Source organism: Macrobrachium nipponense, chromosome 41 (assembly GCF_015104395.2).
Source record: "Macrobrachium nipponense isolate FS-2020 chromosome 41, ASM1510439v2, whole genome shotgun sequence".
NCBI lineage: Eukaryota > Metazoa > Arthropoda > Malacostraca > Decapoda > Palaemonidae > Macrobrachium > Macrobrachium nipponense.
This window is the reverse complement of record NC_061102.1, coordinates 13,087,242-13,098,154: the sequence shown is the minus strand read 5'-3', so window position 1 is coordinate 13,098,154 and position 10,913 is coordinate 13,087,242. Positions and strand designations below refer to the sequence as shown.

The 10,913-nt window shown below is 40.6% G+C and overlaps 1 protein-coding gene across 6 annotated transcripts in view; it reads left to right on the top strand.

Annotated features, from left to right (window-relative positions):
• The first annotated feature begins 601 nt into the window (after positions 1–601).
• LOC135212515 (zinc finger protein 665-like) overlaps positions 602–10,913 on the top strand; it is a 47,313-nt gene continuing 37,001 nt past the window's right edge. The window contains exons 1-2 of one of the 6 annotated variants that reach the window (XM_064246034.1): positions 602–620; positions 5,322–6,790. In XM_064246034.1, coding sequence (XP_064102104.1) covers positions 5,539–6,790 — 1,252 coding nt within the window. In that variant the 5' untranslated portion in view covers positions 602–620; positions 5,322–5,538. Of the gene's footprint in view, positions 770–850; positions 1,089–1,310; positions 2,078–5,321; positions 6,791–10,913 lie in introns of those variants that run through there. The other 5 variants (XM_064246029.1, XM_064246030.1, XM_064246033.1 and 2 more) reach the window with 5 other exon arrangements.

The following is a 10,913-nucleotide window of genomic DNA, read 5'->3' as shown; positions in this document are numbered from 1 at the left end:
ATATGGGATATGCTAGTGGAAATTGTACCCATAATCATAGGAGCACTAGGCACAATCCCAAGATCCCTGAAAAGGAATCTAGAAAAACTAGAGGCTGAAGTAGCTCCAGGACTCATGCAGAAGAGTGTGATCCTAGAAACGGCGCACATAGTAAGAAGTGATGGAGCCTAAGGAGGCAGGATGTTCAACCCGGAACCCCACACTATAAATACCACCCAGTCGAATTGGAGGACTGTGATAGAGCAATAATAATAATAATAATAATAATAATAATAATAATAATAATAATAATAATAATAATAATAATAATAATAACAAACTTTTCAACTCAACCATTGGCATAGGACTGCGTTTCTCCATTATCTTCTTGTATTCTGAGGACCAAATTTTTTTCTTAAACCTGCCTTAAATATTGTCACTGCATTTGCTTTATTTAAACACTACCCTTGAAAGTTATGCATGTGCTCTATCTTCGTCGATTATGTTACTAATAGAAGTGTTACAAAAAACAATACGTTGTCACAGGAAATGCGTAAACCATCAGTTGGGTATCTATGAAATAGAATTTCTAGTCGCGCTTCCTTTGTTTTACATTGAATCTGCTGGTGTACCATCCAACAGTAACAAACATAGTCGTGTTCTTCTTAAGTGTATCTGTTAGTTATAGTGCTTGCTTAGTTCATAAGTTCCTGTCACACTAGAAGTTTATTTACAATCGGATGTGATTGTAAACTTGATCGATCAGCTGTGATGATGATGATGTGCTTTTGTAAATGAATATAGTTTTGAATAGTTAAACCCATTAAATATTAGTATATATTATCAAATCCCTGCCCGTTCTGGTAAACTGTCAGGTATCAGAGTGAATGTTAATGTTTATATGAAAAGTGTACTTCAGGTGTCAAATGGTTTACATGGGTTAGACCAGTTTCGCTCTAGGACTTGACGTTAGGTTAAGTCCTGGTATACGGAACTAAACTGAAAACTACTATATAGCCTCCTTTACGCATAATGGTGCAGACTTTGTGATCACAACAACCAGTAGGCTCCCTGGAGTGTAGCTAGCCTAGTACCTAAAACACTTGAAGGTAGATCTATATGTAGCCTAGGTATATAGCTATTAGGTATTATTCCGCTGCGGCCTAGACTATGACAGTTGCTGTTTTTTCTATAGGCTATTATTACCCTATTCCGCTGCGGCCTAGACTATGACAGTTGCTGTTTTTCTATGCAGTTTTAGGTACCTCCTGAACAAGAATTACTAAAGGATATAAGGTGTAAAAGAAATTAAAAGCTGTAAAGTGTCCAGTATTAGAGTACAGGGATAGGCTAAATCCAAACCTAATAAATTACCTAGGTTATAGGCATTCCTAATGAGGGTGGCTCAACATTTCCTTTGTACCTACATTTCTACCTTGACTACCATGTACACTCTGTGCCTCTTCCCAGTCTATTGCAAACGCTCTTCTTCCTTTCTTGTCTCGATAGTTCTGTTACTAACCTCTAAAGCGGTCTATCATTGATTACTAGGGCTACCTAGCTAGTAGGTACAGCTGAAGATTATGCAGTGCACTGCTAAAATGTCTCCCATTGATGGGCTAATTACAAGTGATTCATTGTAACGTAACAATTTAGGGCACAGCATCTTACCTGGGTTATGTTAGGTTAGTTGCTGATGTAGGCTTGGTTGTTTCTAGACCACCATGTTTGTTCAAAGGGGAATACTGACTATCGATATTGATTTAGGAGTAGCCTATTCCTCAGCTAGAGTTGGTTGTTAAAACTTGGTAACAAGCACCCTTTGCCTTCAATTGTTTCAGACAGCAGTAGCTAAAACTTAACCCACTTACCTGGTGTGTGTTAAGGGCAACTCGTCACCCATACGTGGTAGAACCAGCATTACCCCAAGCATGATGTGCATATATGATACCTGGACCATGCTTGTACTGGAGGGTGTGTGCTAACCTACTTGCCTAGTAATACAATACTACCTATACTTAGTGCTAGTTGGTCCCTATACTGTTCACGAGCACTGACAGCGATTTCCTCTCAGAAGAAATGGCTTTCTTTGTGTGTGGTGAGTGCAGTAGCTCTTTATCTTTGTTTGAGGTAGCTTTACCCTTGCATTGAATGCATACATAGTCCTTGGACTGCGTGTATACAGAGGGTTATCATGTGAAGGGCTTCCTTTTTCAGTGCATTTGAATGCAAGGATGATTTGCTTGTATGTGATCGTGTCGCACCATGGTCTACTAGTGGTTTCAGCCAGCGCAGAATCAAAGGAATTTATTTCTGGAGATTAGAAATTCATTTTGTGATGTAATGTGGTTCAGATCCCACAATAAGCTGTGCTAGGTCCTGTTGCAAAGTAACCAATTGGTTTGCCATGTAAATAAAAATTAAACCTTCAGACTAGCCCTAGGAGAGTTGTTAATCTGCTCCGTGGTCTGGTTAAACTAAGATATACTTTACTACTAATGGGTTGCCACAGACCTTAGAGTTGCTTACACATAGTAGCTCTATGTCTGCACTCCTGCAGTCTGTACTATTCATTGTCACTGAACATAGGGAGCTTCCTAGGATGGATGCCCTAGTCAGAACTTTGTTCCATTCACAGGTTGTTCACTACTTGCCATATTCAGCTGGTGCTAATGGTATTGATCATTTACCACCATCATAGCCTATGCTTCTCCTGAAGCTTGCTGGGTTGAGTCACTGTTACCCACTTGTTTGGTCTGTGCGTGGCGCTGAACTATGCTTGTATAAACAGGATGTTTGCATTACATTTCTCTGTTTTGCACCCACAAAAGATGTTCCAGTTCTCTCAAGCCTTGGTGTGCTTATGCAGTATAGCACATGTGAACATGTTTGTAGCATTGTGTTTGGTTTGACCAGTTATGTTGTAGTGCATGGACTGTTGACCATGATTCCAGGAGTGTATGAGATAACCTAAAAATTATTTTACCTGTAGTACAAAAGTTTATTGATTGATGGACTATGATTCATAGTGGTTACAACTGTTACAAATTTCTCTCTCTCTCTCTCTCTCTCTCTCTCTCTCTCTCTCTCTCTCTCTCTCTCTCTCTCTCTCTCTCTCTCTCTCACACTGTTGGTTCCAATTGTTCCTGTCCAGAGTTCAAGAGTGCTTACCAGAACAGTTAATTTTTCAGTTTTCCTTCAAGGAGAGAATCCAACTCTTCCTTTAGAGAATCTGTTTAAAACTAAAAGTTTTGACCTCCTTTGAAAGCACCATCAAGAGATCTGGAACAGAGAATGTTTGCCTCTTTGTGAGCTTAATGATCTTGGAGTAACCATTGTCCATATGTTGAACCTGTCATCGATGGGGCTTTCTTTAGGGTTCACTTAGGGTGTGTCAGTAAGATTGTGTCCATTATCTTACTGCTGTGATTGCAACTTGTTTTTGGTACTTTGGATCAAGTCAACAGTCTTATCTACAGATCAGTGAGTTCCCTGCTATCCAGCAACCAAACAAATCACTTATGTAGTACTACTGTGGGACATGCCCTAGTAGCATCAACCATGGCTTTTATTATGATAATGAAGACAAGCCTAGGCTAGACCAGCTATCCTGCTAGTAGTACATATGAGGAAAGGAAGACTTGAGCCAGGGGCAGGGAATGAGCTCCCAAGCATTTTCCTTATGAATAAGAAGTACAAGAAGACCCATCAGAAGAAGTCTCATGAAACTTCAAATGAGCAGCCTTCCCTGGTTCTTGGAAGTGATGGTGTTAGGCCATTCATGGATAGCAGGCAGGGGTTTTACTGAGTTCACCAAGTACCCTGTCCCAGTCCACTTTCTATTGGACAAAAGAATGGCTCCAGGCACTTCCATCCATGTTTTGCCTGAAACAACTGGTTGAGCTAGCGCTACCCTCTCCTTCTGCGCATTTATGGTCATTATACACACAGACATGTGACAGGTCTTGGCTTGATTCTCACCAATTGAGGATGATCCTCCTTCCTTTAGTCTTGCTGTTCCCTGCTCACCCTGTGACTTACAATGGTTCCCAGGTTTATGTTCCTATTACAATGTGTACATGGACATTCAAACTTTGGGAGGCATATGGGTCACTTGACCATGGCTTTGAACCTCTTTTTGGATATAGGTCCTCTGGATGCATCAATCTGTACTGGCTGTGCTGATTGTGTACCATGTTCCTATGGTATAAGACCAATGAAGTACACTGAAGCAACTGGTATAAGACTCATGGAGTACCACTGCTTTATCAGTAACAGGAGCGTTTACAAGTTTACAGCCCTAAGCTGTATGTTGGCAAATTGATGTTCATGAGAGTTTCCATCCTTGCTTTCAGCTTGGACACATTTGAGTGGTAGTAAATGTGTGCTGCGTTACATAGTTGGCTGGCATGTTCTGGCATCCTCAGAGGTGCAGTTACTTCAGAACAGAGATTGCCTACCCACATATTGTGACAACCTGGGTGATGTTGTAAACTGGGAGAAGTCAAATTTCAAACCCCAAGCAGCAGACAAAGCACCTAGGTATCTTTTCTGTCAACCAGCCTGGTTTTGGTGTCTTCGTAGCCACCTGTTGTATTTAAGTAAAAGTAAGTTCATCTTGCACAAGTAATCGCCTCTGCACTCGTGTCGGTGACAGCTAAAGCAGCAAAATTCAACTCCAAGCGATCCTCCCTCCCATTTTTATCTATGGGCAGGAAGCTCAGAGAGGATCTCACATGGTTCCTGAATGACAGGAACTTCCTTGCTGGAGTATTGTGCAAATCTCCACCACCCATAATGCATCTGCTCACGGTCGCACTGGAGGGGGATTTGAGCACTCGTCTGAGCAGCTCATTCATCTCGGGTACAAAGGCAAAGAATGATCCTCCAATACACATCCCCAGTTGGGGCTAGTACCGTTAGTGTACCTTATGTGGTGCACTGTAGGCAATACAATAGGGTGTTTGCAGTGTCCTTTTGGTCCCGAGCTGTACCTACCCACTTTAAAGCCTTTTATTTTACCTTTCTTCATTCATGCTGTGTAACCTATCTAGTAATCTTAGGTGCAGCTATGGGCTTTTCTTTGAGTTTCACCTTTTGAACATTTTGCTGCATCTCCTTTATTTTCTGGAGCTCTTTATGTTTCTGTACAATCATCTGAACTCACTCATATATCTAAAATTAACTACATTTTATCCCACATTTTAATGACCATTACCAGCTCACATTGTTTATAAATTAGTTTTAAAATTTCTCATATCTGCAATTAATCAAGCCTGTGAATACCCAGTTAACTATACTGTATATATGTATGTTCTAATGTGTCATTTTTCTTCCTTCAGGTTAAATTGATGTGCACGTCAACTGTATTCTATGCCTCTTTTAAAGACAGTACATAGTTGATATTCCTAGGAGAGTGAAAGGGCACACTTCCAACCATGTACAGTAAAAAGTTTAGCAGAAATACATTTAAATTGCATTTTTAAGGTGCCACTGAAAAGATAGCTTAAAAAAGCTAGAGATATTGGAGGTAGACAAAGTCACAATTCAAATAGCAAGATGGAGGAAAGGATCCAGAACATATATCAGTGTGCAGTGTGTCTGAAAGAATTTTCACGCAAAAGCACATGCAAGAGTCACATGAAGTTGCACACAGGAGAGCGTCCCTTTGAGTGTGAAACATGTGGAATGACATTTGCTAGCAAAAGCAATCTTACAAACCATGTTTTGACACACACTCACCAAAAGTGCACCACTTGTGGCAAGACATTCACAAGCAAACCCCTCTTAAAGAGTCACATGATCATGCATTCAAGTGAGAGACCTCATGAATGCAACCTCTGTGGTCGATGCTTTAAGAGGAAAGGAGAACTGCGCTCACATATGGTAACACATACGGGGGAAAAACGATGGAAATGTGAAGTCTGTGGAAATCTCTTCACTGAGAGGCATAGCTTAAAAACACACATGCGCTTGCACACAGGTGAGAAGCCTTATAAGTGTTCCGTATGTGAAAAGACTTTTTCCCGGAAGAGCAGTTACAATAGTCACTCAAGAATGCACACTGGGGTTCAGCCTTACAAGTGTTTTGTATGTGGAAAGAAGTTTGCTCACCGAAGTGTGATGGTTTGTCATTCAAGGAAACACATGATTAGGGAGTGTATCATGTGTGGTATGAACTTTATGAAAGAAAATGAACTAACTTCACACGTTAGAGAACAGCACCAAGATGACTGGCCCCACCGGTGTAATATTTGTGGTCTCCTGTTCACAAATAATGCAAAAGTCAGGAAACACATGAGACTTCACACAGAAGAAAAGCCATTTCGATGTAACGTATGTAGTAGACAGTTTCTTCATAAAAGTGCACTTCAGAGCCATATGTTATCGCACTCAGAAAGTGAAGGTAGACCAACTTGTAATATATGTGGGAAGTCTTACACAGCAAAACTGTCATTGGAAATTCACATGAGAACCCATACAGGTGAGAAGCCATTTGCATGTTCAGTGTGTGGCAAGAAATTTACACGAAGGTCTGGTTGCATTAGCCATATGCGTCTGCACACAGGAGAAAAGCCCTATGATTGTCATATATGTGGTAAACGATTTGCCTATTCAAGTGGAATTCGATCACACATGAAATTACACAGCCGAGCAGAGTGCAACCTATGTGGTGTGAAACTTATTGGAGGGATTGATCCGAAGAATCATGTCACACATCATATTGTTGCTGTTGGAGCCAAGTGTGGTCTCTGTGACATTGAGTTTAAAAGCCTTAATGTATTTAAAAGTCATCTTTACAAGCACACTGGTAAGTATTTAGCCTCTTAACAATACTTATCCCAAGAAAATTTGAATAGTTATTTTTGTTTTATCTTTTTTTGTTTAGTCAGTTTTTCGTGCAACAGATAGACTGGATGCATTCCTGCTAAATGCTATTTATTAGCTACTACCAGTGATTATCCATGAGTAGACCTGTATGTTCCTATGGAAGTACAAACCATTGTCTTTTATACAGATGTATCCTTTGGCAAGAGCTAGTACAGTCATTGATCTCGGTAACAAGGTTGTTAACTTGTGGTTAAGGGAGTTGATTGGGGAGTACCCCACACTCACTCACTCACCATTACTTGTCACTTTTTCATGGGTCACTGGCATGTGAAAACATACTGCTGCACTCCTTCAGACTGCTAAATTGACCTAGAGTTTTTTTGTTTCTGAGAGAAGTGATTTTTACACGTAAGAAAGATTAGTTTCTTAATTTTTTTTTTTAAGATCCCCACTCTTTTTAATGATCCCCCCTTTTTTATACTAATTTTCCTTGGATTTTCAGTAGTATGTATATTGTTGTTGTAGGAGAGATGTTCTTGCCTTTGGGAGGCAGTGGGCAGAAGAGTAAACTTGCCAGTGTTAGCCTACCTCTTCCTCTTCACTGCCAAAGTTCCTTCTAGCTCCTTCCCTGATTACACCCTTTCTGATGCCTTCTGTGAGGACTGATGGTACTTCAACCCTTATGTTACTTGCTAGGACTTCAACATCATTGAATCTGTAATAGTATTCTTCCTTCCAAGGACGACTGCTACCTCTTCAGGGAAGAATCTAGACCTGGGTGAGGAGAGGACGTGCTGTTCTTCTACCACCTCCCTCTCATCGTCAAAGCTCTTCTTCACTACCTCTTCTCCCCTTGTCCCTTAGGGAAGAGGAATAGATGGGGGCAAAGTCTAAGGACCTCTCTCAAGAAGTCTTTGAGGTTTTACTTTAAGTACTGTCCCTTTTCAAAGGAAGGCGAAGGCGCTCTTGTCACCTGTGTGTGATCATTTTAGCCTTTGGCAGGGCAGGTATGGGCCACCCCCTCACACCTACCCTCTTAGTAAAGACTTGTGTAATCTTGAGGTACTGTAGAGGAGTATGCTCATCCTGATAGCTCTGCAAGCTTTTGTTCTCAGGACTGAGCACTCTTGCATACCTGAGACAAACCACATTCTCATTTCACCTCTTTGTGCCTGTGAGGAGAGACACGGGGGTTTTTGCAACATGTTTGTATTGTGTGTGTGTGTGTGTGGAAGTTGCTTGTACTGTCTATGCTTAGGCAACTGAGTAGGGTCATTCCCTTCCTAACTTGCACCAAGCACTCTCTTCAGGGGAGATTTCCTTGGAGTTCTTCTTCCTGTATCTTTATCAGAGACAAACTTGACAGATCCTAGGTCCATACTTGGACCTTGGATCATGTGTGTACCGGAGGTGGTTTTGGTTGTACAACACCGTGCATACTTGGTCTATAATAGACCAGTGTGTGGGTAAATCTTCCCACTGTGCTTCTCTGAAGTACATCTAGTTGAGACAACTAGGCCTATTTACTAGGTGTGTGCGCTTTATCATCTGATCATGTGCATGTCAGTAGTTGGTAGTTTCAAGACATACCTTAAGGGAAACACAAATTCAGAGGTTGTGTAGCAGTGGGTGTGAGTGCTCCTGTTCACCTGGTGAATGCAGCCATTCAACAACCACAGAAGCTGAGAAAGTTGACAGATTGCTGAACTATGACTTCACTAACTCTCCCAGGTGGGGAATGACCTTAAGGATTTTGTCATCTTGAGTTATATGCAAGACCTGCCAGCCTTGGCCTGTCAGATTGCACATTTTATGAAGATATAATGGCCTTCAATATTCCGTAAGAATGTTAATGCCTTGGGCTAGTGATGAGCTATTTGGCCTCTTTTGAAACTTGCTCTTTACTTCAAAACTGCTTTACATTATAGCCTATCTTTTACAGGCCATCTAACTCTCTATAGAAGGTGGCCCCACACAATAGTTTTGGGAAGGAACTCCTTTGTTTATAGCTGGATAGTTATTTATCCTTGTCTGTACTGTGGAACCTTCTTGTAGGAGGATCTTGACAGACCTCCGTTAATAGCGTTCTCAGTGAACTCTACCACAGCTATCCTTCTCAAGTCCATTGGTGTTTGGTCTTGACATCCGAGGGAAGTTTAAAAGGCATCTAGTATTTGGACTGCATGGAAGAGAATTTATGGGCTGAGATGAAGGGTGAGTCCCATGTCACCTTACTGGAATTAAGGGAAACATCTTGTCTGCTTATACACTCCATGCCATCTATATGATATTTGGTTGTCCATCTTAGGATTGAGGTTATGTTGGACAGTCCCTCCATAATGACTTACTCTTTGGACCAAAAGATACAGTATTCCCTGGGATGTACTGTTCTTCTTTTTGAAGTTTCGGTGATGGCAAAAAGGACAAAATATTGTGGTGGTTCTGAAGTACCTATGTGATAGTTAATGAGAGTCAGGTGGTTGATGGTTCTAGTGAAATGGAACACTCCCTACCTGCTTGTGGTTTCAATATACCATGGAACCTACATCTTGATAGTCTGCTAATTAGTGTTCCTTGACTCTAGCTGGAGAATTGGCTTAAAGAAACTCCTGGTAGGGTCTACTTATCTTTTCTAGCCTTTAGTTGAGTTCAACATCCATAAGCTGGTACAGTGGTCATGGTAACTCCTGTTGGTTTTGTCAGATGGGGGATCCAATCTTATGACTAGTTTAAGGACATGCCTGCCTTACTTCTTAGTTATTGGAACCTGTACTGAATGGCTTCTTTAACCATTTTGGTTGAAATGTGAACCTCCTCGTCTGATTTTCTGAAGATAGGTTGGGTGATGTGGTAATGTTGAAATTTCAACTGAAGCAGTTCTTTCCAAAGAACCAAAATAGGTTTCGTTTTTTTGCTCAAGATCATGGATCTGCAACACTACAAGTTTTAAGACTAGAAATTATTATCTTGTGGAAGCAAGGAAGGTTCATTGGATATGCCATGATTTAGGAAGAGGAACCACCAGGACCACTAAGGCTTTCTTAATATATTTATTGCTCATTCATAGATCCTTACAAACCTCCGCTTATATTACAATTGATTAATATCCTTTGAGAAATTTAGAATTGTTTTACTCTACTCTCTGGATGCAGGATGAGTGCTGGGATGATATGCTTACTACGGCAGGGATTCCATGTTATTAGATAATGGTATAATCTGGTTCTTGCCATTTCTAATTGTGACAAGAGGGGCTTATCTGAATTTCAAGCATCCCAGCTGATTTTCGAAGATTACCAAGTCTGAGTCTACTCACACTTTTATGGCTAATGAATTAAGTCGCATGATTATGATTTTAATTTATTGGTTGCTAAGCATATCAAAACCTTTCACCCACTGATTGTGGAAGGCCAAAATTGGGGTGAGTGGGAGGTTTGCATGTTAGTCTCGTCCTCTTTGTCTGAGTTGCATTCCATTTAGCTGTGTAAGTTCCTCAATGGGTGATTGGACGTTTAGGGCTTAGTTAATATATTAGTGGAGGTATTGGTCATGTTATAATATTCCTAATCAACTTTCAACCCAGTGTTAGTAGTACAGAGATCTGATTTCCTGGCCTTGTTCACTAAGCCCCCGTCTTTAGATTTTCTTTCTTACAAAAGGAAGGCTCCCCAACTAAATTGCTTTCAGGCTTATGTAAACAGATTGTGTTGTATGAAACAAATAAAATTTTGAAAATATTTCTTCATTCAAAACTATCAATTTACATCATAATGTCCTCCCAACCCCACACTTATAGAAAGTCAGGGCAATAGAAGGAATAAATTAACTACCATTTTTACCACTGGAGATGCTCCCCAGAAGGGTATATGGTCAAAAGAGGGTGTAGTTGTTCTTTTTACATGTTCCCTGGGAGCTGCTGGCCTGACTTTAGGTATATGTGTATGTAAACTGAGGGGGTTTTATTAAAAAAATCGTCATTTTGTTTTTAAACATCTCTTATACAGCACTGTACTATATGATTAAGGGAGTTATACTAAAGCAAACATGACCTTCTTGACTGTGGTAGTACGTAAGCAGTTTGTCTGCTTTTCATTTCCCTGTCATGG